A 25,930-nucleotide genomic window follows, 5' to 3' on the forward strand; every position below is an offset into this window, starting at 1 on the left:
AGAACCAAAAGGGACAGAAGAAGATGTGGTTCCGGAAATCGCAGCAATCCCAACCTGCTCCGGACAACCAGTCCATCCGTGGCAGAGGAGGACAGGGAAGTCGCCGTCCTAGAGGCAGAGGGGCTCCTAGGAACTTTGGGTCCAGAGAACCTTCTCTGACAGATCCACGCAGCAACTCTGATGGGTTACCAGGCTGCTCCTCTCTGGAGGCAGTCGGGGGCGTTTTTCGAGGCACCTGACATCATGGGAGTCAATCACGTCAGACTGCTGGGTGCTTCGAGTGATATCCAGAGGCTATTCAATCCCCCTTCACAGTATTCCCAGATCCAAAAACTTCCCTGATGTACCACCCGATCAACGGGAGGTAGCAACTGTGGAAATCGCACAGCTGCTAACAAAAAGAGCCATCCAACACGTCCCCCGAGATCAGACCGGATCAGGGTTTTACTCCAGGTTCTTCTTGGTGCCAAAAAAGACGGGGGACTTAAGACCGATCCTAGACCTGTCACAACTGAACCTGTCTGTAACCAAACAAAAATTCCGGATGGTCACCTTACAATCTATCCTCCCCCTTTTGCGGGAGAACGATTGGATGTGCTCTATAGACCTCAAGGACGCGTACTACCACATTCTAATGGACAGACGGTCCAGGAGGTTCCTTCGCTTCCGGCTGGGAGCCAGTCACTACCAGTTCAGGGTCCTTCCCTTTGGTCTCACCTCTGCCTCCAGGGTGTTTACCAAGGTACTTGCAGTGATAGCGGCCCACCTGAGACTCCAGGGAATTCAGGTGTTTCCATACCTGGACGACTGGCTCCTTACAGCGTCATCAAGGCATCTACTGTGCTCAGCCAGGGACTATTTCATTCATATAGCCCCTCGACTGGGCATCACCATAAACCGAGAAAAATCTTCCCTGGCCCCCACACAGCTTATAGATTTCATAGGAGGAAGATTGGACACAAGAAACATGCGGGCATTCCTCACTCTAGATCGACTGTCCAACCTGAGGCGTCATATCACGGCCATCTTAGAACCTGCTCCGACTGCAGCTATGTTCCTGAGAGCCCTAGGTTCAATGGCGGCAGCCATCCCACTCCTCCTTCACACTCGATTACACATGAGGATCCTTCAATGGACCCTCCAGGTCCAATGGTCCCCGCTTTACCTTCCTCTCAACAGCCCGATAGCCATCAGCAGAGCATGCAAGAGCTCCCTGTTCTGGTGGCTCCAGTCGACAGACCTCCTGACAGGGAGACCCTTCTGTACTGCATTCCCCGTAGCCACAATGACCACGGACGCTTCTCGCCTCGGGTGGGGGGGGCATTCAGCGGGCAGGATTGTCCAAGGCACGTGGAACAGTTCAGAGACCTCCCTGCATATAAATGTTCTGGAGATGAGGGCAGTGCTATTAGCATTGCAAGCACTACACAGCCTTCTTCCTGTAGGAACTATTGCTATCCAGACAGGCAACATGTCGGTAGTCTGGTACATCAACAAACAGGGGGGAACCAGGTCCTACCCCCTTTGTCGAGAGGCCATGAGAGTATGGGAATGGGCAATCTCCACCAACCGCTTTCTTGTGGCAACGCACATTCCGGGAAGGTCCAACATTCTAGCAGACAAGCTCAGTCGCACCATTCTTTCCCCTCACGAATGGTCTCTCAATTCTCTAGTAGCAAAGCAGATTTTTGCCGCCTGGGGGCAACCCTGTTGCGATCTTTTTGCTTCTCCCTCAAACGCCAAATGCCACAATTTCTTCGCTCTACTTCCCCCATTCGGGGAATCCCCGAGAGACGCCCCTGTGCATGCTTGGCCTCCCGGTCTCCTATATGCTTATCCTCCTCTTCCTCTAATGCAAAAACTATTACAGAAAGCCAGCAGTTTGGGGAGCAGAATGATTCTCATTGCCCCATTCTGGCCTCGTCAACCATGGTTCCCTTATGTATGGTCTCACCGAGTGAATCCGCCCTGGATTGTAGATCCAATTCCGGATCTCATTTCCCATCCTCAGGGGCTTCCAATCCCGAACCTTCACACTCTGAAATTGACAGCTTGGCTGCTCCAGTTCCATCCCTAATCAGGACTCCCGGTATCTCTTCACCAGTGAAAGCCATCATAGTGGCTGCCCATAAACCTTCTACTAGGAAGGTTTATGGAAGCGGTTCTCTATTTGGGCGGAACATAAAAATCTTGATCCCTTTTCCGCGCCACTCTCTGCGGTACTAGACTTCTTGACAGACCTTTTCCAACAAGGAGCAAGCTCTTCGATGGTAAAGGTACAGATAGCAGCCATTTCTCATTACCATGTGGGTCTTAACTCGACACCTCTCATGGCTGCAAAAATTTGTAAAACCTTTCTTAAGGGTGCTTTCCTCTTAAGACCTCCCTGTGAAGGAAGCCGTACCACCTTGGGACTTATCTTTAGTGCTGCAGTCCCTCACCGCTCCTCCTTTTGAACCTGCAGCCTCTTTGGACTTGAAGTATCTTTCCTGGAAAACTGCTTTCTTAGTGGCCATTACGTCAGCTAGAAGAGTTTCAGAACTCCAAGCTCTGTGCGTCAAACCACCTTATCTCTCCTTTTTTCCTGATAGGGTCTCCCTCAGGACCAATCCTTCCTTTCTTCCAAAGATTGCTTCCGAATCCAATATTAACCAATCTATTAATTTGCCAGTTTTCTTTCCCAAATATAAAAACAAAGGAGAATATAAACTGCATTCCTTAGATGTTCATAGACAACTGCATTTCAACATTCACAGAACAGCTGGTCATAGACAATCCGATCAACGTTCGTCTCCTTTGCAAAATTCGCACTGGGTAAGGCAGTCTCTAAGGTCACCTTGTCAAAGTGGATTTCTAATTGTATCTTGCAGGTTTATGACACCTCAGGAAGGCCAGCTCCTCAGAGAATTACAGCACATTCTACAAGAGCAGTATCTACTTCTGCTGCCTTTAAATCTAGAGTACCATTAGATGATATCTGTGCAGCAGCCACTTGGACCTCATCTCATACGTTAATTTCACATTACAAAGTGGACGTTGTTTCCAGAGGGAGAGCATCCTTTGGCTCTGCGGTGCTCCGGAACATCCTTCCATGACGGCCGCCCAAGATCCAGGTAGCTGGGGACTCTGTCCCACAGGTTACAGACAAATGAAGTCTTCCTACTTCAGATTAAGAAGTTTTGTACTCACCATAACGTTCCATCTGAGTAGGTGACTTCATTTGGATGCAACCATCCCCCCCTCCATCCCCCTGACCTTTCATGGCGCTGTTGGTCCTGGTTTTCCCAGGATTCTGTTATACTGGTATTCAGAGGGCAAACTCAATCTGAGGTCAGTCAGGACTTACCAGGGGATTATGGGTAAAGGGAGGAGCTAGGAGCTCGGAACCTAAAGCTTATGAATTGCCGGCTCGGATCCAATGTCGGATCCGAATCCCACAGGTTGCATCCAAATGAAGTCACCTACTCAGATGGAACGTTATGGTGAGTACATAACTTCTTATTTCACTTACATTCCTACACAGACAGCTAACCGTAACTAAGATGATTATCGACCTACATTTGTTTACTCGCAAATTGAATCTTAAATACCTTTTTAAGGACATTCCCAACTTCGACAACAAAAAGTGTTCTACTAGAAGCACTTATAACCCCACTTTCCACTTGACATTACACGTTTTTTTACGATACCTGTAAAAGCAAACTGAGGAAAAGTATTGGTAAAAAAAATAAATATAAACAATTTATCACAACCAGAAAGAATTTCCTTAAAGTAACTCAGTGAAAACAAAGATATTCGCATCATGAAGGAGGACTAAAGTAGCAGTTACGAGGTAGTATCGGCTAACTCCATTAAGAAACATTTCAAGGCTATTGATGTCAGTCTTTTCGACTTACTGTGTCATGATCAGACTGATCATGAAGCTTATAAATATGTAAAACTTTATCAACCAAAAGTGTCTCATTTCTTTGGTTTTCCAAAGATACACAGGGACAGCACAAATCCTCCATTCAGACCAATCGATTTTTACAAGACTGAGTCAGTTTCTATATTTATAAATCATATGCTGAATCCCACGGTATACCTTCATAAGTTCAACAGTCACATCTTCAAAACTGCTGCCGCAAAATGTGTTGCTGTCTTTCGGCTTTTCCCGGTTAGAGGTTGCCACAGCGGAACTCCGGTCCACTAATGATTGGCAGTAGATTTTCACGGTGCCGAGTTGCTAGCTCGACGCCCAACCTTCAACGAAGGCACACCCATTCACACATGTCTTTCGGAATGCCACTCAACCCGCGGGGAGGACATGCAGACTCCACAAAGAAGGCACTCCCCGCACATTAGCTGAGAATCGAACAGGAGAACCTCTTGCTGTGAGGCAACAACGCTACCGCTGCACCACCGCGGAATACACTATGCCGCAAACTGTAAACCATGAAATTCAAAAATTGCAAAAGCCTAAGCACCAAATTACAAAATCTGACCCCCTTTTTGACCCATGGTAGCACTCGTTTCGGCGGTGGAGCGATCAGAAATGTCGAAATTTGATATTTTTATGATGTTTAGGGAAGTCGGCGTGACTGAATTCAACTAAACGGTTCGCATATAAGCACATTTGGAAATGTGCTTTTGAACATGTAATGGTATACCGAATCCCATAGTACAAATGTCACAGTTGTTTCATAAAGCTTTCTGGCATTTGTTAGAACTTCTAAGCCAGTTTCACAACCTTAAGATCAGTGCTTCTTTGTATCCGTAGATGTGATTTCTCTATATGCCTGTATTTATTAACAGACTGGCATTGACCTAGTCAGGGATTATTTAACTAAATATTCCAACTTTGAGAACACTGTAATCAACAGTTTATGTAAATTCTTAAATATTGTTCTCAACATTAATTTTTTCAAATTTCAAAGCAAATTCTATAAACAGAAAAGTGGGGTTGCCATGGGGGCCAGAATGGCTGCCATATTCGCAAATTTAGTCATGGCCACTTGGGAAGATACCCACATTACCACCCACATATTTTACGGAAAAAAAATTGTTTTATAAGCAGTTTGTCAATGATTAGTTTTTTTTTTGTTTTTTTATCTGGAAAGGGATATCTCATGAGTTTCAGATCTTTTTTGAACACTTGAATTCAAGTACCAATCTCTTGAAGTTTACCGTCAGTGGAACTGACAGAACTATAAACTATTTAAATATTCATTCAATCATTGATTAATTCACTGGAGGAATTCAGATTTGTATCTATAGAAAGAATACCTTCATTAATAACTATGTCACACCAGCCTGCACCCTTCTCATGTGAAGAAGAGAGTAATCAAAGGACAGTTCATAATGTTAAGCAGGCTAACCAGTGAGGACATTGTATTTACATTTTGAAAGTTTATGTTTAAAAAGCTTGTTCATGTTCATCGAAGGAGGACATCCAAATAGCCTTTTAGATACTTTCATCAAGGAAGTTATTGAACTTAGGAAGGGCAAGGCTAAACTTATTTTTAAGATTCTCTTGTAGCAGTAATTGCCAGGCCAAAAGATCGGTTTAGTGGAGCCTTTGCCCTGCCCATTTCCCAGATATGTCACGTTTATATTACGCTGTCGAAAACTCAAACTGTCGACAGCGTAATAATCGACACAAAAATGTCGAAACCCCCGAACATCGAACACACACAAAAAAAAAAACACACACCCAAACACAATACAAATTGCTCTTGAAGGGGGGCAAGCCCCCCTGCACCCCCACACCCCCCGCTACTTAAATATACCAACTCCGAGATCGCACTACATTGCTGTAAATGGAAATCTCCCCTTACAGAGATTTCCGTTTACATGCGCGATGACTTTCGCTTTCGACATTTTGGTGCCGACAGTATCAGCTTCGATATTGTCGGCCTTCAACAGGGTGAAGTAGACCCGATATGTCTACTATTTATAAAACAATTCAAAGCAATTGGAAAATTATGCAAGACAATCAAGAAATGGTTAATGCTCTGGGAAATGTACCTTTATTTACTTACAAAAAAGGTTGTAATGTAAAAAATATGTTTGAAAGAATTAAACAGCAGACTACAGCAATTACAGCAACTTACGGTACTTTTAAATGCAGACAGTGTAAACAAGCACTTGCTAGCTTCAGTGCCATTTTGCAAGTACAGCCAGAGTGTGAACAGATATGTATGAGACAGCTAGTTTATATATATATATGTTAGTTACTTAGCTTAATTTGTAATGTGTTTGTACATAATAAAGCTGCTTGAACATAACCCACACTGTTCTTCTACTTCATCCTGACAAGATGAGCTTCATGGTGTCAGAACCAGGATTCCCGTGACTGCTTTTCCGAGCCACGAGGTCCAGAGTTAATGGCGAAGGCAAACCAGTGAACCAAGAGCAAAAAAAGGCCAGAAATGAGCTAAAGGTAATGAAAACTTGCACGCACAATTTATTTATTAAAAAAAGATAAAATGGAGCATTAAAAGGGCACACATTACTAAGCAAACAAATAGCACACAAACATTTATTAAGCAAACGAGAAGCATAAAAAGCTTATTAGATGAAATGTTTGAAATTAAGATATTTGATAAAACGAGCATCAGAAAAGCACATAAGGGTTTTAGAATTACGTCAAAATTGCAAAGTGAGCATGTTTAAAGTAAAACGGGCATGTTTAGAGTTAAAATGAGCACAAGGAAATATAATGGGCATGAAAAGTGATTAAATGAGCAAAACGAATATAACAAAGAGCAAAAAAGGGCACGTTAAGTATAAATAAAGCAAGGCGACTGCATGTTTTTTGGCAAATTACTATGTTTTAGCATAAACTACTACTTTGCATTGATTGGAGGTCTAAATAGTATAGCTAGAGTTATTCGAAGTATCTCTAAGTGTGTAAAAGTGCTTACAGTGTGTGTTTATTACTGTATATTTAATCCAAAGAGTTGTTGTGTGCAAAGTGCCACTATTTTATAAAGTGTAGTCAAATATAGCCATTTTGAAAAGTTTCTTGTACTGGGTGTGTCTGTTCATAGAATGCCGCCATTACAGAGTGTTTCTTGCACTATATAGAATTGTTTAGCAAAGTACAGCCATTTTGGGGAAATTTCAGTGTGCTGTGTACTGTTGATTCGCAAAGTGCAGTTACTTCGAAATGTTTCTTACTCTGAGATTCTTCTGACCAGTTAATTCGTACAGTGCAGTTATTTGAAATGTTTCTTACACTGATAAAAGGTGATTTCTTACAGAACAGTGATATCAAGAGTATTACAGTGCCTGGGGAAACATATTTTGCAAAGTTCAGGTATACAGAGGCTTGTTGGGCTATTAGGCATAGTTACAAGTACTGGCATAAATTTCTGGCATATGTATATATGTGTTTGTGCATGCTGGCAAAAGTCTTCACTGAGTTGTATTAATATGGCAGATGGCTTTCAAAAACCACTACCATTTGTATTTGACCAGAATATTGTAGAGAATTGAAGAATATTTGAGCAATAGTACAATATATTCATGCAAGCAGCTTATTCTGATAAAGATGCATGCATCAGGACATTCATTTTGCTAAACGTAGCAGGGTCACAGGCCATTGAAAGGGAGCATTTATTTGTATATGCACCAGCAGTGTATGAAGGTGAAGGGGAAAAATCGTATTGTTGTACAGGCTGAATCAAAGGAAGACCCTGGGTGTTTGAAGTGCAAATTCAGAGAGATGTGTAACCCCCGCACCAATGTTACATTAGAGAGGCATTTGTTTTACACAAGAGATCAAAATCAAGGAGAATACTTTTGCAGCTTCTATTACTGACCTGAGGAACAAAGCTAAAACATGTAAATTTAGTGATTTAAAAGATGAGTTAATAAAGGACAGGATCGTGTGTGGTATTAATAGTGCTGCTGTGAGAAAGATTTTCCTTCGTGACAGTAATTTAATGCTGAGCAAAGCTATTCAGATTTGTCATATCCATGAAGTTACAGAAAGGCACACGGAATATGCTTGCAAGTAATAAGGGCATGGTTTTGGCAGGCTGCAGAGCAAATGTAGACAGCATGCAACATGTGGCTGGCAGAAACAGGCCTAAGCACGTGGCAGCTACCGCCCCTGTGGGTTTTCCTGGGAGGCCCCGCAGTCTTCCAGCAAGTTCTAAGACTAGTTTAGTTAAAGGAGCATGCACAGTGCATTACAAGGGTGAGTCAGCAAAACCCAAGACAAGCTTTATTGTTAACTGTCGCAATTGTGGTGCCAACCATGAGTGTAGAAGAGAAAAGTGCTTAGCATTTGGCCAGCAGTGCCATAAATGTAAGAAATGGAACCATTTTCAAAAATTTTGTAAATCAAGTAAGCCTCATAATGTTATATAAAGAAGGGTCAATCAAAAAAGCAAATTGCTCAAGTAGAACTGAAAAAAGTCTGCTTTCTATGTAGATGGTGTGTCATCTGTTGAAAGGAGGAGAAACAGTGAGGATACAAATGGTGAAAGGTTTTGGCCAGATTGGTCAAGTAACAAGTGTATGTGCAGAGCCGAGATCGTAGACATCTTCCTGTATCAGAACCGATATCGCAGCATTGTTCCTGTGATAGACTCTAAATCTCAGAGCAGTTCAGACAATGTTCCTATTCGAGAATGTGGCTTGATTCCCACTGCCGTTTCTGATAATGTTCCTGATGTCCCTAAGGTTGAATATTTAGCAAAGACAATCCCCAGTTGCTAAACCTAATTCCAGTTTCTGTATCACACAACTTGGTCATAGTTCCAAACCCAGTGTGAAATGCATAGCAACTTGGACATAGTTGTATATATGTATCTAGTTCTGTATAATTGCATGATGAAAATTATTTTGTATAAATTGCATGTCAGTCAGTGTCGTCAATATTGCATGACTCATTTCTCAAAGAGGGAGGATATAGAATAACAGGTGTGTTGTACCTTTAAGAAGCATTTCTAAGACCTGAACGTGCATGTAAAGAGCAAGCACTTATTAGCTTCAGTGCCATTTTGTGAGTAGAGCCAGAATATGTATGAGACCGCTAGCTTGTATATATGTTAAAGTTATTTAGTTTCATTTCTAATGTGTTTGTACATAATAAAGCTGCTTGAACAGAACCCACAATGTTCGTCTACTTCATCCTGGCTAGACGAGCGACAATTGCCGAGACAAAACTATTATCGCCAAAAATAGATATAACTGCAAGTCTTGTGGCATAGTGTATTTAGCCAGCTGCGAGACATGCACTAGTTTTTACAATGGTAAAACTGTCAGGAAGCTTTCAAAACACATTTACAAACACACTAGCTATTCGCAAAAAGGATATTAACAATGTGTTAACCAAATGTTCTTTATCTTGCGTAGATTTCAGAAAGTTTAACTTTTTTATTCTTGATATGGTGGATACTAATGATTTTAAAGGGAATGTAAATGTTCTGCTGGAATGTTGCAAGGCGGAGTGGCAAATCAGTCTAGCAGCAGGTAAAAGACCTGGACTAAATAACCACATTAATCTGAAGTACTTTTTATTAGTACAAAGGTTGTAGTTAATGTATTACATATAACTGATGTGGCCAGATTTTTAGCTTGGAAGTTAATTCTAAATTTTAATGGATTATATTTTTCTAAAAGAAGTTTTTTTTTAAGACAAATAACGATGTTCTTCATCTCACATTGCTGCAGTCCTAACACTTGGGTAGTCCGCTGTCCACGGTCGGCCCGAATATCAAAGTATAAGGCTGACGTCGGTCAGGGCGCATTTAACTGACGTCAGGACGTCAGGGTACAAATGCGCATGACCGGCGTCATATCCTCAGTCTTTTTTGCCGCATGGTCCGATGCAGAAGCAGCATTGCAAGTGCCGGTTGGCGTTCTGGAATTTTTCTATTTAGAAGTTTCAGACCGAGTTCAAAGTTGGCTAAGTACCCCGTTGGGGAATATTTTTGTTTTTTCTTGCCTCAGTCATTTACCGGATGTCAGAAAAAGTTAATAATTGCGTTTCTTGTGGGAAACAGATACCGCATAGAGATTATCATACTTTGTGTATTCCTTGCTTAGGGCCTGAGCACGACGTTGTTGGCTGTCGCTCTTGTGCTAGATTTAATAAACGCACTATAAAGAGAAGGTTGGATTGTGCAAGGTTAGTCTTTGGGAAGCGGTGCAATTATAAAATGCCGTCGGATGCTCCGACACCCGCTTCCTCGAAGAAGCGCAAGGACAAGACAGTTAAGCCTAGGCTAGAAGAACCGTCTGTGCCGGACGCCGGTTCTTTAGAGGTGTCGGTGGAGCCGGTGGCTCCACCGGAGATTTCTTTGTGTTCTCAGAGTGAAACTTTATTATTGCAAGATGTGGCCTCTCAGGAGGCAAGTCAGGCTGAGGGGGCTTCTCAGGTTACTATACTCCCCTCCCTTCCTAAGGTGGTTAGGCCCTCTCCTTCTGTTACTACGGCTTCTCCCAGGGGCAGGCCAGGTTTAGCTTCAGTTGGTGTTACCCCTAGCTCTTCAGGTACTATGCCCAAGAAGCATATGCTTAAAATGGCAGAAGATTTGATTACTTTGATTAGGGGTTCTATGCCCCCTCCTGCTAAGAGACCTAGGGTGGAGCCTGAGCTGGGGGGTTTTGAGCAAGCTTCAGATGTTTCAGAGTCTTGACTGAAGACTTGCAGGAGTACTCTCCTTATTCTGATTCTGATGTGGATGATTCTACTCCTTCTGCTACTCCTCCTGAGGATTTTTCTTTTTCTGAAACTCTTCATTCCATGAGGGAGCATTTTAAGTGGGAAGGTCAGGACTTCTCTGATTCCAGGAAAACGGCTTAGGGAATTTCTGTTTTTACCCCAGCATAGGCCTTTGGCTATACCTCCTGTTTTGGATGTAGTGGAAGATGTTTTTACAGAGGCTTCTCTTAATCCTGATTCTTTACCTCCTGCTCCTGTTAAACCGGATAGGTATTACAGGGTGCCTGACGTTCACAAGTATCTGTTTAAAAGTCCTAGGGCAGACCCAGAAACTGTTAGCCAGGGGCCTCAGGGTGTTAAGGCTTCTGTTGTTAAGAATCCGGTTCCTACAGATAAGGAGGCTAGGGCCTTGGATAGATGGGGTAAGAAAGTTTATACTTCTTCCACTCTTGCTATAAGGGCTCTGAATTGCCAGTTTCACATGTTGAAATACCAAAACTATCTCCTTTCACAATTGAAGTCTAAGGTTGATGCTCTGGCAGTTGGTATTGATTGTAAAGAGTTGCAAGATTTAGTCCATGTTTCTGAACAGGTGGGTAAGCATTCTTTGCAATGTGGTTTTGATGCTGTACAGGCCTCGTCTAGGGTGGCTGCCACTGGGACTGTTCTTCGCAGGCACGCCTGGCTGAGGGATCAGAATTTGTCTGAACATGTTAAAACAAGGATTTTAGATGCTCCTTTACAATCTGACGTGTTGTTTGGGCCTCCTGTTGAGGCAGTCTTAAAGAAAATGGAAGACAAGGCTAAGTCTATGCAGACTGTTAAAGATTTTTTGCAAGTCCAGCCTCCAAAGTTTAGTAGAAATTGGCCTACTAAGGGGTGGACGTATCCTTCTTATGATTCCCAGTCTAGGGGTAGATCTAGACGTGGTAAGGGCAGAGCTCAGGGCTCTTTCCGGCCTAGAACAGGGAGTTCTCCTGCACAGGCTTCGGGTGATGGCAGGGGTCAGTCCTTTCGTAAACAGACCCAATGACCTACCTTTTCAGCTGCCAGAGCCTGCTCGTCTGGCAGCACCTTTGGGAGGAAGGTTGGCACTCTTCAAAGAAAATTGGGGTTTAATTACCCAGGACAGATGGGTATTGGATATCATACACCACGGCTACAGGTTTTATTTCCATACCTTGCCTCCTTTCAAAGGCATGCCAGACGTTCCTCCTCAACAAAGAATAGAGGCTCACAGACAGGTTTCTCTGTTGCTCCAACTAGGGCCATACAGCCGGTCCCTCTGCCAGAAGTGGGCCTAGGATTTTATTCTCGCCTGTTCCTAGTACCGAAGAAGGGGAACACGTGGAGACCAATTTTGGATTTATCTATCCTCAACACTTATCTGGACATTCCCAAGTTCAAAATGTTGACGTTGCAGCAGCTTTTGCCTCTGCTGGGCAAAGATCATTGGATGGTAACTTTGGATCTCAAGGAGGCTTACCTTCATGTTCCTATCAGACTCAGTTGCAGAAAGTATCTGCGTTTTCGAGCTGGGACTTCTCACTATCAGTTCTCTGCATTGCCCTTTGGCTTATCTACTGCCCAGAGTGTTCACGAAAGTTCTGGCTCCAGTGATAGCTTTCTTCAGACTAAAAGGAATACAGATCTATCCTTATTTGGACGACTGCCTGATTCTGGCTCAAGGAAAGGAAGAGCTTCTTCGTCATTTGGAGTATGTGATAGCAGTGCTAAGATGCCTAGGGTATTCTGTGAACGAAATAAAGTCCAGTCTAGTACCCTCTCAAGACATGTGCTTTCTGGGTGTGAGACTGAATACAGCAGCCCAGATGGCCTTTTTAACCCCGGACAAACAAAAGAGTCTATCCCTTTACTTCCATCAACTATCTCATCAGTCCGGGCTGACTGCAAGGACAGTCCTTCAAGCCTTAGGGTTCATGGCATCTTGTATTCTGGTGCTTCCCAATGCCAAACTGCATATGAGGAAGCTACAATGGTATCTCAAAAATGTATGGACACAGCACTGCCAGGATTTGGACACTGTCATTCCAATAATACCTTGCATTCAGAAGGAATTTTTGTGGTGGGCTCAGGAATGTCACCTAAACAAGGGACTCTCTGTGACCCGGCCAGAGGCAAGTCAGATTTTAACGACAGATGCCTCAGACAAAGCTTGGGGAGCTCATCTGAATGGAAAATGGATACAAAACAAGTGGCCTGTCAGACTACAACATCTACATATCAACATGAAGGAGATGTTAGCAGTCCAGTTTGCATTAATAGCTTTCAAGGAATTCCTTCTTCCAGGACAGGTGTTGATTCTAACAGACAACACAACTGTCATGTGGTACATCAACAAGCAAGGGGGAATGCATTCTTATCCTCTATGCAGGCAAACAATGATTTTGTGGGAGACTGCTCTCAGTTTACAGCTCAATCTTCAGGCAAGGTTTCTGCCAGGAGCACAGAACTCCTTAGCAGATGTGTTGAGCAGGCAATTATGGATCCCCACGAGTGGAAATTGGATCCTCATGTATTTCAGAAATTGACAGTGTCATGGGGAACTCCAGACATAGATCTGTTCGCTTCTCCACTAAACCATCAGCTGCCAAAGTTTTGCACAAAAAGGTTTCATCCCACAGCTTGGAAAGTGGATGCTCTTTCTTTCAATTGGAGCAATCTTCATGTGTATGCCTTTCCACCTCTGCCTCTCCTCCCAAAGGTACTTCTGAAGGCCAGTCAGGACAAGCCAAGGATGATTTTAATAGCTCCAGATTGGCCTCGACAGCACTGGTACCCATTACTGAGAAGTCTAGTACGGAAGCCTCCATGGCCTTTGCCTTCGATTCCACACCTGTTGTCACAGGAAGACAGCCATTTGCTCAATGTCAAACTTCACTCTCTTCACCTCACAGCCTGGCATATTCTGTTTTGAACCATAAAAGGTCTCAACTTCCACAACAAGTTTTGAATGTGATTTTGGAAGCTAGAAGGCCTAGTACAAGGAAAGTGTACGCAGATAAATGGAAGAGATTTTTATTTTGGAGTGCAGCAAAGGATTTTGATGTTTCTGAGCCTAATTTGAGTGTGGCTCTTCAATATCTTACTGAGTTACTGGACAAAGGTTTGTCCTTCTCTTCTATTAAAGTTCATGCTGCAGCAATTTCAGCTCACTATGAGTGCGACCCGCCATTGTTTTCTCATCCTTTGTTCAAGCAATTTCTCAGAGGGGCAAAGAATATCAGACCCCCACGAAGAGCTCCTACTCCTGCTTCGGATCTCAATTTTGTGTTGGAGAAACTCACTCTACAACCTTTTGAGCCTGCAGCTACTGCTGAGTTGAAATATTTATCATGGAAGACTGCTTTTTTATTGGCCATTACCTCTGCAAGAAGGGTTTCTGAATTGCAGGCCCTTATGGCAGTTGAGCCTTTCTTGATTTTCCATAAGGATAGGGTATCATTATGTACTAATCCTTCCTTTATGCCTAAGGTGGTTTCTACTGTGGCTTTAAACCAGACTATTCATTTGCCTACTTTTTATGCAAATCCCCAAAATAAAGGGGAAAAGATTTTGCACACTTTGGATGTACACAGGCAGTTGCGTTATTATTTGGACAGAACTAAAGGGTTCAGGCAGTCTCAGCAGTTGTTTGTTTCTTTTGCTTTGAGTTCTCAGGGCAAGCCTGTGTCAAAACAAACTATTTCTAAGTGGATTGGGTTTTGCATTGCTTTCTGTTATTCCCATCATGGCAAGGAGGTTCCAGCTGGGATTAGGCCTCATTCCACTAGGGCTACTGCCACTTCCACAGCTTTTTGAGGGGAGTGGCAACCAAGGATATTTTAGAGGCAGCTACTTGGAGTTCTGTGCATACCTTCTCTAGGCATTATCACCTGCCACTTTACTCTAAGTCCAGGGCTGGTTTTGCCACTGCGGTTTTGCAGGGCATTTTGGCAGCTCCTGCTTCCTTATAGTTAGCCATCCTCCCTTATCTCTGCTTTGGGATTCTACCCAAGTGTTAGGACTGCAGCAATGTGAGATGAAGAACATAGTACAGTTTTGTACCTACCATAAATGTAGATGTTCGAAGATCCACATTGCTGCAGTCCAATTTGCTCTCCCTCCTTCCCCTCTGTACTTGGAGGTGGTTGTGTGGGTTGGGTTGTACATATTGTCTGTATTATATCTATTGTACATATAGTTAGTGCAAGGGTGGTTGGTTATTTGTTTGCTGTCTTTTGGTTTTGACCTTTCTTTTTAAGGTCTTCTGACATCTGGGGCAAGAAAAGACTGAGGATATGACGCCGGTCATGCGCATTTGTACCTTGACGTCCTGACGTCAGTTAAATGCGCCCTGACCGACGTCAGCCTTATACTTTGATATTCGGGCCGACCGTGGACAGCGGACTACCCAAGTGTTAGGACTGCAGCAATGTGGATCTTCGAACATCTACATTTATGGTAGGTACAAAACTGTACTTTACTTGGTATTACATTGTACAGAAAGAGGTTCTCCCGTTCGATTCTCGGCTTGGGTTGGGAGTGCTTTCTGTGTGGAGTCTGCATGTCCTCCCCGCGGTCGAGTGGGCGTTCGAAAGACATGTGTTGAATGGGCGTGCCTTCGTGGAAGGTTGGGCATTGGGCTGGCAACTCGACACCATTAAAAAAAAAAAAAACTGCCAATCATTAGCGGACCGGAGTTTCCGCTGTGGCAACCCCTACCTGGGAAAAGCCGAAAGACAAACAACAACTTGGTATTACATTGTATTTTCTGAGGATGTTCTAATTAAATAAACGTAACAAAAGTGCTAAAATGGTGTAAACCTGTCTCCTTGGCAGTCATCCTTTTGTTTTTAGTATTTCAAGATTTGGTATGAGAATTCTTGAAATGGTGTAAACATGTCTCCTTTGCAGTCATCCTTTTGTTTTTAGTATTTCAAGATTTCTTATGAGAATTCTTAAGTGGATGTTAGCAACACAGTGGTCGATTCTTTATCAACACTTGTCAGCCCAAATATGAATCACTCAGGCATGCAAGAGATACCTTTGTTGGTGGATTCAATCAGATCAGATTCTGTAAGACCGCCCTTTCATTTGCCTTCAGCCCAAGGCCATAGTGACCACAGATGCTTCCCAGATTGGGGGGGGCACTTCCTAGGGAAGACAGTCCAAGGAACTTTGTCCCCCAAAGAGGGCGATACACACATCAATGTCCTGGAAATGAGAGCGGTGCATAAGCAAACAAGGAGGAACCAGGTCTTACCCCTTGTGTCAAGAAGCCCTCAGAGTTTGGCAATGGGTAATCACTTCCACCCGTTTTGTGATAGCAGTGGACATTCTGGGGAAGTCCAGTGTGATAGCAGATAAATTGAGCAGGTCCTATCTGCACTCAACATGAAAGTGTCAAAAATGATTTTCTGTCATTGGGGTCAGCCTTGCTGTGATCTTTTTGCTTCTCCCCTAAACAACAACTGCAGCAGCTTCTTTGCCCTTCTCCTTCCACCGAGGGAATCACTGAGGGATGCTGTACTCCACGATTGCCCCCCCGTCTCTTCTGTGGTTACCCACCAACTCCCCTAATTCCAAACTTTCTGCAGAAAGCTGCCCACTTGAAGATCAAAGTCATCCTCATTTCACCTATTGGGCTTTGCAGATTTGATTCCTGTTCCTTTGGCCTCATCTGCTTTACCCACCTTGGATTCTGGATCCAATTCCAGAACTCCTTTCTCACCCTTCAGGCATGACTCACCAAGATATCTCAAACGTAAAGCTAACACCGTGGTTTCTCCAGTTCCCTTACTAGCCAGACAACCGATGCTCTCTTCCCCTGTCCATCATATACTTTTATCTTCCCATAAGGCTGCTATAAGAAAACTTTACAGAAGTAGATGGGAAAGGTTTGTTTTTTGGTTACATCAGAAACACATTGACCCCTTCTCAGCTCCTGTACAAAGTGGTCTTGAATTTTTGGCAGCAGTTTTTATTGAGGGAGCTAGCTCCTCCACAATTAGAGTTCAGTTAGTAGTAATCTATATCTTTCATATTGGATTTGAGAATTTTTCCGTGACTTCATCTCAACTTCGTAAGACTTTTTTGAGAGGCAATCTCGTGCTGAGACCTCCCTGTAAAGATTCTACTCCACCATCGGTTTAGATTTGGTACTGCATGCCTTAATTCATTCCCCCTTTGAACCAGCAGCAAAATGTGATCTTAAATATTCTGACCTGGAAAACTGATTTTCTAGTGGCCATTACATCTAGAAGAATTTCAGAACTTCAAGCATTATTCTGTAATCCTCCTCCTCCCTACTTGATATTTCACAGGGATAGAGTGATATTGCGTACCAACCCTTCTTTCCTTCCACAGGTGGTGTCAGAATCCAGGATCAACCAGCCCATTAATCTGTCAGTCTTCTTTCCTAAATTTTCAAACAAAGTTGAGTATATGTTGCATTTACTGGATGTCGTCAGATATTTACGCTTTTATTTGCATAGAACAAAAGAAATTAGGAAATCAGATCAGTTGTTTCTTTTTCCAGATTCTAAATTGGGCATATCAGTTGCAAAGGTTACTTTAGCCATATGGCTGATGGATTGCATATCATTTGTCTGCAACAAATTTGGTCTGTCCTTCCCAAGACCTTTAAGAGCCCATTCACCTGGATCCATGGAAACTTCTTCAGAGTTTCTCTGTAGGGTTTCCATGGATGACTTATGTGCATCTGCGTCTTGGGCTAATCCTCATACCTGTATTACTTATTACAAGCAAGATCTAGTCTCAAGGGGAAGAGCAGCCTTTGGCTCAAGTGTGCTCAGAAATCCTTCTTTAAAGTCCACCCATTAATTTAGGAACCTGGAGACTCTGTCCCAACAGTTGAGGATAGAATGAAAATTGACAACATCAGATAAAAAAGTTATGTATTTACCATAACATTCCATTTTCATTCTTCAAATTCCTACCGACTAGCCCCCAACCTTTTTCACAGATGATTTCTGGAAGAACAAGAGCATATAAGGACACCACTGTCCCTCATGTTGAGCTTCATATATAGTTTCTTCTGTAGGGAACATGTATTAGTATGTTCTACTTTAGGTAAAACAGCAAACAAGATCTTGGGTATGTTTGGGGGTGGTGCATTATGGGCAGTAGAGGAGTTCAAGAGCTTTTTGGTGGCCAAGAGGTAAAGTAACGGCCGAGTCATATCTGAGGGTCTAATCCGAACTAGATAACACAGATGGAATGTTATGGCAACTACATAATTTTTTCTACTACTAAAGCCAGAGACTCAATGCAGCTACTCTGATTTAGGATAGGCAGGTTAGAGCTTTGTCAGCATTTCATTTTTATTACTTGGGGTTCTACTCAAAAGTGAAGAATACCAAAAGTGTAGTAAAGAAATACTACACCACAATTGTGGGTGGAGCTCAAATATAACAATAGACTGCTAATTGACTTTTTACGGTTAACTGACTCCACAGTTTATCCTACTTTTATTCTTTAGTTTTGTAGTCAATTTATGCTATGTTACTGCACGAGTCTGAGGGTAGATGGAGTATGGGTGCTATACTGAAGTAAACTTTTGGTCCCTTTAATGGCTATGAGGAGGACAGGATTGGAGATTATTGGGTTGTCTGCAGGTACGTAGTTACTGGATGAAGTTTAGCTGTTGGTCTTTTCTTTGTTGATATAGTAGGTTTAACATTGGTCTAGTTACCTGGCAGTAAAGATCTTTACGGAGGTTCACGATTACAGTTCATTACATTTGGGCTTACCCATTCTATGTTAGTCTGGTGAATTTTATTTTGACAGCTAATCCTGGTGTTATATCTTTGAATATAAATCCAGCATTTGCGTGCAATCTTTTCAGGTCTTGGCATTGCTTAGCATACTTAGGATGCTTAGTTTTGTGCAAGAGTAACGTAGTGCTTAGTGTAGTTGGGTCTGTTATCTTACGCTCATTTCTTGATAAAAAAGTGAAAAAGGGTAGCCTTCTCTCCATGACTTGATTAACAGTTTTGTTTGTCGTAGAACATATTGCCCCAGAAGATTACAACATCCAATGCTAGTTTTGTTTAGAGCCTACACTTAATTTAAATTATTGTGCCATCTGTCACAATTTCAATAAAGCCACTAGACTAAGGTGTTTGAAAGCTTCATCTTCTTACTTATCACAAAAGATTAAAATCTTTGGAGAAACATTATAAGGGGAAAGAGCCTTCCACTGTGTCACTGCAAAGCAGTATAAGAAAAAAATAGTCTTCCAGGTGCAAAAAGTGTTTTCACTGTGGAAAGAGAAAGTGATATGGATGGTAAAAAGAACAAAATTTTGTAAGCATTTACAGATGATACTAGAAACTACAAGTCATCCATAGGCATTACAGATGAGAGAATGCTTCTGGTTTAGTGGCTCTAAGATAAGGAGTTCTAAACCCTTTTTCAGGGGAGTGCATCAGGCGACTAGCCCACTCCCTGTAACCATACTGTCTCATCTTTTGGAAATGAATAGACTAGTAAGTGTCCCCTTGTGGGGGTAGAGAAGCTTTGACATGCCAGATTATAACAGCACAGGGAATGTGTAACAAACACCAGTTTGTAATACACATGAGCCTCACTGCTGCTTAGTGGTTTCCCCTATGCTTTTGGGATGGGGTCTTTGTTTAGAAGAGCAAAGAAATATATGAACACCGTTTGGCCATTAAAAAGAAATATTGTAATAATGCCTTAGCAAAACATGCTGGAGAATGTAGAGACTTTAAGAAATGTATTTTCTTTGTACTGGATATGGTGAATCAAGTGCCTTATGTTATAGAGTTTAATACTGCCTTAGATGTTAAGGAGCTCAAATGGCAAGTTTTTTTTAAATGCAGAGAGACCCCAGGTTTAAATGGGACACTAAATATCAAATGTCTTAAGAGACAAGTATTATTATTAATTCTTACATATCAGTGATTTTAAGCTGTATGTAAGCTTATATATATATATATATATATATATATATATATATATATATATATATATATATATATATATATATATATAGATATATATATATATATATATATTACGTACTTTTTTTAATTTGATTATTTTACATGCAGTGAATCAAAAACATTCATTGGAGAACAATTAAGTACTGGTATTTAAATGTGTGTATGTGAATGTCATCTTTTGTTCTGAAGAAGTTTGTTATATTAAAACGAAAGAAAGCGCTAAACCATATTATTGGACTTTGCCATTTTATTGTGTCCATCCAGCACTTTTTTGTTCAAATGATCACCCAGTGTTTAATTCCAGAATTTAATGGTTGCCCTTCTGCCATGCTTCATTTAACAGAAGGTTTAGTTCACACCGTTTCCTTTTTGTTTGGATGAGTGACTGGAGTAAGGATATTTGAGTTAGCAGCAGCCTTTCTTTTTCCTGGTATTGCTGAACAGATGCCCAGTGCTTCATTTGCTGCATTTAAGTTAGCCAGTTGCACATTGAACTCACTTCCAGAGGTGTTTGGCATACTTATTAACCTCATAGAACAAAAACAGGAGAAAATAATGATAGATAAGGGTGCAAATTAAATGACAGATTTGAAATATTGGTCTTATGTACTTAGAAAGTTGCTAAAATAACAGGTTTTGCATTAGCATCTTTTTTCCTGAAGGGTATGAAACCTCCAATATTTGCCATTATTTAGTGGCTGCAGTCCTCAAAAATTTGACAGAAAACCACAGATTTTGTGAGGAACATGCCAACATTGTGAGAAATTAAGGCCATTCTGCAAAATGTGGGACAGTTGAGAATCATGGTGGTCAGTTATGACACTAGTACTCTGTAGAATGCATGCACATTTTTATTACATGTCGATAACTAAAATCATTGAAAATTTCACTAGAAACCGTGTTCAGTCTTGGTCATATTTGTTTTGCATTTTTTTACAGAAATTCATGGCTGTGAATAAAGGAGATACAGGCAAATACCACTGTGTGGTGCGAAATGCAGCAGGGTCATCCCAGTGTGAGGCACAGATTATGGACGTATGTAAGTAACTTTTCCTAATATTTAGTAAATGAACTTTAGAAAATGCAAAGTTAAATGCTGAGAACATTACACTAATTCTAGGCTGACTGTTTTTGAACACTAAACAAGATGTCTCAATACCATATCTGCACTACTGAGAAAACAAAGTATCCCTTATGGTATACTGCCACTACTGCAATTATATTTCTCATTAGACTTTGTGTTGTATTCATGACAGAATCAAGCCTGAAATTACTTACCTCACAACTAGGTTAAAAAAAGATTAAGGAGTAATATGACATGCTTTTTTATTTTTTTTTTTAATTTTGGAGTGGACAATCTGAGAGAAGATCCTTCATCTTAAAATTATTAACAAGAAACGTGGCTCATTATATAAAAATAAACCTTTTCTAACCCCATTAGCTAGGACCGCAATTGCCTGCTGACATCTACTCTGTACCCTTCTATATGCCTCTCCTATACTGTCCAACCTAAACAAATCGGAACTTAGCAAGCTCTCTCGCTGTTACAGCCATATTGCCAGATTCGCCACCGGGTCCACATATAAGACACATCACTGTCAAAACCTCAGTCTCCTAGGGTGGCTAGAATTACCAAGCTGACTTCAGTTCAGTCAGCTAATAGCAGTGTACAATATTCTTAACCAACCCGAAAATACCCACACTCTTAAAAATTTCATAAAACTATATAGTAACTCCAGGCCGCTGCGGTCATCCAACAAGCTGTTGGTCCAAACACACAAAGCTAATAACTCAGCTAGTGACTCCCTGTTTGCCAACTTGGGAAAACTTGGAATTCACTTCCAGCTAACGTTACCCTTGAACCCTCTCTTAACTCTCTTCAAAAAAGGCCTCAAACATTATTTTAAAAGTCACTAGCTCTGTCCCAGTACCAACCCTGATTAGTCTCCATGTCTACTTCCTTATTTAAACAGTACTCTATTCATTTCATGCTCACAAATGCTTGCTGTAACCTTCTTGTTTTGTATATTATGTTACACTGTGAATATTGTGAGTCCCTTTAGGAGGGCCAAACTTTACATACTTTGTAAATAACTGTTTGTTGTAACCTATTTGTTTTGTATTCTATGACACTGTTAATCTTGTGAGTTGAGTCCCTCTTGAGGGCCACACTTTACTTACTTTGTAAATATACTTGGCTCATATGTATGATGTTTATCTGTATAATTGGAGCTTTTCTCCCCGGGCCTCCGCTGAAAATGAACATGTATCCAGTCGGACTATCCCAGTCAACAAATGTAAAATAAATAAAATAAATAAATAAAATATCTTGGAGTTATCAAATATTCTGTCAGGCATTGGAAAACTCAATTGTGTGGTGAATTTCTCCCATCACCTACACTGTCACCAACATACTGAGACAGAGTATTGCTGATCAGTTAGTGGCTAAGGGCATGGTGTCATAGATGGGATTTTTTTACCTGTTATCCTAGAGTAAAGTTTGCAACCACCTGGAGTGCTTTGAACATAACAGCCTTCCACTGGTGGGAGTACAAGTACCAACATGAATTTCTTGTCATAGTGTTGTCTTTTTTTTTTTTTTTTTAAAGAACTCTCCAAATCCCACCTCATCAAAAAATTAAACATTCTCAGGATAAAGCAAACATATGAAGATAGCTTTGCTATAGGCTAGAAGGTTCAGTGCTAAAGATGGATAGTTTAGAGGCTTGAAGGATATTTATTTTCTTACTAGTGCTGAAACATATAAAGTATATATCGCTGATTTCAAACTGTAACTCCTTTCAGTGTTGCAGATCTAGTAGAATAGTTTGCAGTGTCTGTATAGAATACAGAGTTTGAAACAATTCAAGACTAGAAGTCGCTCACACAGTAATTACTTTCACTGGTATTATTGTATTATATTAACCCTTTCTGTGCTCTGTGTAGAGCATGGCAATTTCTTGATTAATCTGTGAAATATAAAAATCTATGAAAATGAAATCTTTAAAGGGGGTGGGTGTTAATTATCCAAACCTTATCTGGCTAAACTAGGCACTATCAAAAATATGAACCCATGTATCAGTCAACTATGTTACTCAAAATAGTTTGAACAAGTAGTATAAAATCCATCTGGGGTGATAATATCTTAAACATCAGACTGACAAATCTAGGATCTTTCTACATCACATTTATGGTTATGCTTACATACTTAACATATATCATAGTTAATGTATATCATAACACAATGATCTCTAGCATAAGTACAAAACTGTAGCTCCGTTATCCTTCATAGACTTTAGATGTGGAAACTATGATACCATAAATAGTATGCGTATGAAGAGTGGCTGAAATATTGTCCTCAGTAGCCCAACTAAATCTGCTGAGGGTACAGTCAGTGAGCTGATACTGACCACAGCATTCGTGAATATGACTTGTAGGCAGAATTGTTCTTGTAAGTTCCACTAAAAACTTTGATGGAACCACAGAGTAAATAAGATGCACAACAGGAAAAATAGGTATTACTCAGCTTTAGATTTTCCAGCACAGAATTTAAACCTCGGCTCTACATGATCATGACTGTTGAAGTGACACCCTGACTTCATGTGCCGAAGTGGAGAAAGGGGTTGTGTTTGGATGGATGAAGACTGAAAGCAGTAATATGCTAATCTGAAGTAGTTTACTTCATTTGATCTTCAGCCTGTGGGTACCGGATCTTCCCTTACCCCACAATACACCACCACTACCTTCCAACTCTCAGATCTTGTTTGCTGCGGCTTCCAATGCATCGTGATTCTTGAGCTCCAAGTTGAGTAGGTCTTTTTCAAAGTTGTTAGTGTTTTTTTGTGTGCCTGCTGGTAGTGTAGGTTTCTTCCCTTCCTCCCCTTCGCTAGTGCGTCGAGTGTAGTTATTGTTGTCTTAGTTTTATGAAGTTTGTAGTAGTTAGTCTTCCCCTCCCCCTGTCAGCCTTCTGTGTGCTTGTTTGAGTGTGTGGTGAGTGGAGTGTGTCTCTTAAAAGTTTTTTTTTTTTTTTTTTTTTTTTTTGTGAGATATGGCTGATCTCCCTAAACAGGTTTTCAAAAGATGGACTGTGTGGCCACAAATTGTTACTTGCTGACGGCCACACTCTTTGTGTGCTTTGTTTGGGTGGGGCCAATTTAGCTACTGACTGCAGTATTTGCACAGGTTTTAACTCGCGCGCCCTTAAGGATCAGAGGGCAAAATTAGTTATGAAGGGCCTGCTCCTTTCTACGGAAGCGGCCGCCGCCTCTTCTGCTTTGGTCAAAGTTGCTGCTGTGACAACCTCTCCTTCTACTCCTGTCCTTGCTTCTCCTCCCTCCCAGGCTGGGACTCATCCTCCTGCTTCTAAGCCTGAGGAAGCAGAGCATAGAAAAGGCAGAGAGAAGGAGAGAGAGCACAAATCTGAAAAGAGAAAGAGGTCCCTAGACCTTTCAGCTCCGACCAGACCTCCAACCAAAATTCGGTCTAGGCACAGTGACTACCCTCGGCTCCAATCTTCTAGATTTTCTCCAGAGCCAGAGGAGCCCAGACCACCCTCTAAAGCCTCGGTTCTTCAACTCGCCAGGTCGGAGTCCGTGGCTTCGTCGTGGTCCACCCGCAGTCTGTCTGAAGGTGACATGGATAAAATGATGCAGAGATTTATTCTCACATAAATTCAGATGGGATTCTTGCCTCTGGAGGGGGGAGCTCGCTTCCCTTCTTTACACCTATATCTCCTTCTCCAATCTGACCCCTGGTTTTGGAGTACATGGATCCGAGAGTGCCACTAGTCAAGGGGTTGGCGCCAACGGTACCTGTTTCCTCGACGCCGGCAGCTGCCTGGAGCATGTCAGATCCGACTAGTTCGGATCTGAGTGGCTGTTGGAGCCGGAGCCTGGGTGGTGGATCCGAGGGGGGTGGAGTTGTTTCCATCGCCTCCGACCTTGTTGGGTCATGGCCCCCTTCTCAGAGCCCTGTCTACTTTGGGCCCGACTCCAATTCCTGCGTCAGATCTAGGGAGAGCGGTTCCCTTAATGGTATCCCAGGAAGCTCTCTCTCCCTCAGCATTCAACGTCGTGGAAAGGGTTCTCTCCAGTGGATCGAGGCCCCTGACTATATCTTCGGACTCCGCCCCGACTCCTTCTGTTTTGTGTGGGAATCCCATCATTTTACCACAAGGACAGTCCGTGCTCGAGGAGCCCCTGATGGTTCCCCCTGAGAAACAAGTGGTTTTCGAGTTCCCTCCAGAAAGCCCCACTGGAGAGGTTCCTCGCAAGCATACGTGCAAGAGGAGGCACTTGGACTCCTCCCCGGACTCCATCACCGAGGACACTGATTTGGATGATGGGGAAGAATCCCCCAGATCACCTCCTGAGGATGTCTCCTTTGGAGGCATCATGGAAATCTTGCGCCAGCAGGGAGTTTGTTCCTCCTCAAAACCTTCCTCTGACAAATCCGTGTTCCTGGAGACTTTTGGCATGGGCCCATCTACTTCCTGGGTGTTCCCTCCTGTAGATCCATTACTGGACTTAGTCACCTCGCGGGCTTGGAAAGAACTGAACACTGTGGAACCAATCCCTAAACGCCCGGACAAAATATTGAGCCCCCTTGCAGACAGACCGGCTTGGAATAAAGGTCCCCTGTAGATGCTATGGTGGTAGCAGCCGCCACCAAGAAGGAACTAGCCTAGTAGAGTTCCTTGGTCCATCCTCCTGACCATGAGTCTAGGATGATGGATCGCCTGAGGTAGTGGGTTTATGCATCAGCGACTTTTTCTATCAGGGCGCTGAAGTATCTGTCCCACTTTACTCGACTACAGTGAGACCTGGTTAAGGAACTGGCTGAGCCTCCCCCAAACTCCATGTTGTAGGAGGACAGGGCTACGTTCTCCGTGAAGATGGCTACTTTGACAGCGGTTTCAAACACATCTGTTCGACTCCTCTCAAACATAACCGAAGGAGCAGCTGGGTCTGGCGTGTCCATGAGACATAATGCCTGGCTGAGATTGTGTCAGTTCACGGAACCCTTCAAGGCGTCTTTTGCGAATGCCCTGTATAACGGCTCTTCTCTCTTTGGTAAGACTGTCCGTGACACCTTGGTCCAGAGTGAGAAAGATGGGAAGACACTGTCTGCCATCAGAATCTGCTTCTCGAACCCTCAAAGATCCTTTTCCCAGAATTAGCGAGGGCAAAAGAAGATGTGGTTCCAGAAGTCTCAGGATTCCCGGGACACTCGTGGCCCTTTTTCTCCTACAGGCAGAGGGTGACAGGATAGATGCTGG

The 25,930-nt window shown here is 42.4% G+C and overlaps 1 protein-coding gene across 1 annotated transcript in view; it reads left to right on the plus strand.

Annotated features, from left to right (window-relative positions):
* The window catches only part of JAM3 (junctional adhesion molecule 3), a 1,464,991-nt gene that overhangs the window by 606,096 nt on the left and 832,965 nt on the right, over positions 1-25,930 (plus strand). The window contains exon 5 of the mRNA XM_044079478.1: positions 20,593-20,692. Coding sequence (XP_043935413.1) covers positions 20,593-20,692 — 100 coding nt within the window. The remainder of the gene's footprint in view (positions 1-20,592; positions 20,693-25,930) is intronic.

The sequence above is a fragment of the Protopterus annectens genome, chromosome 8.part0 (assembly GCF_019279795.1).
Source record: "Protopterus annectens isolate FY-2018-M chromosome 8.part0, PAN1.0, whole genome shotgun sequence".
Classification (NCBI taxonomy): Eukaryota; Metazoa; Chordata; order Ceratodontiformes; family Protopteridae; genus Protopterus; species Protopterus annectens.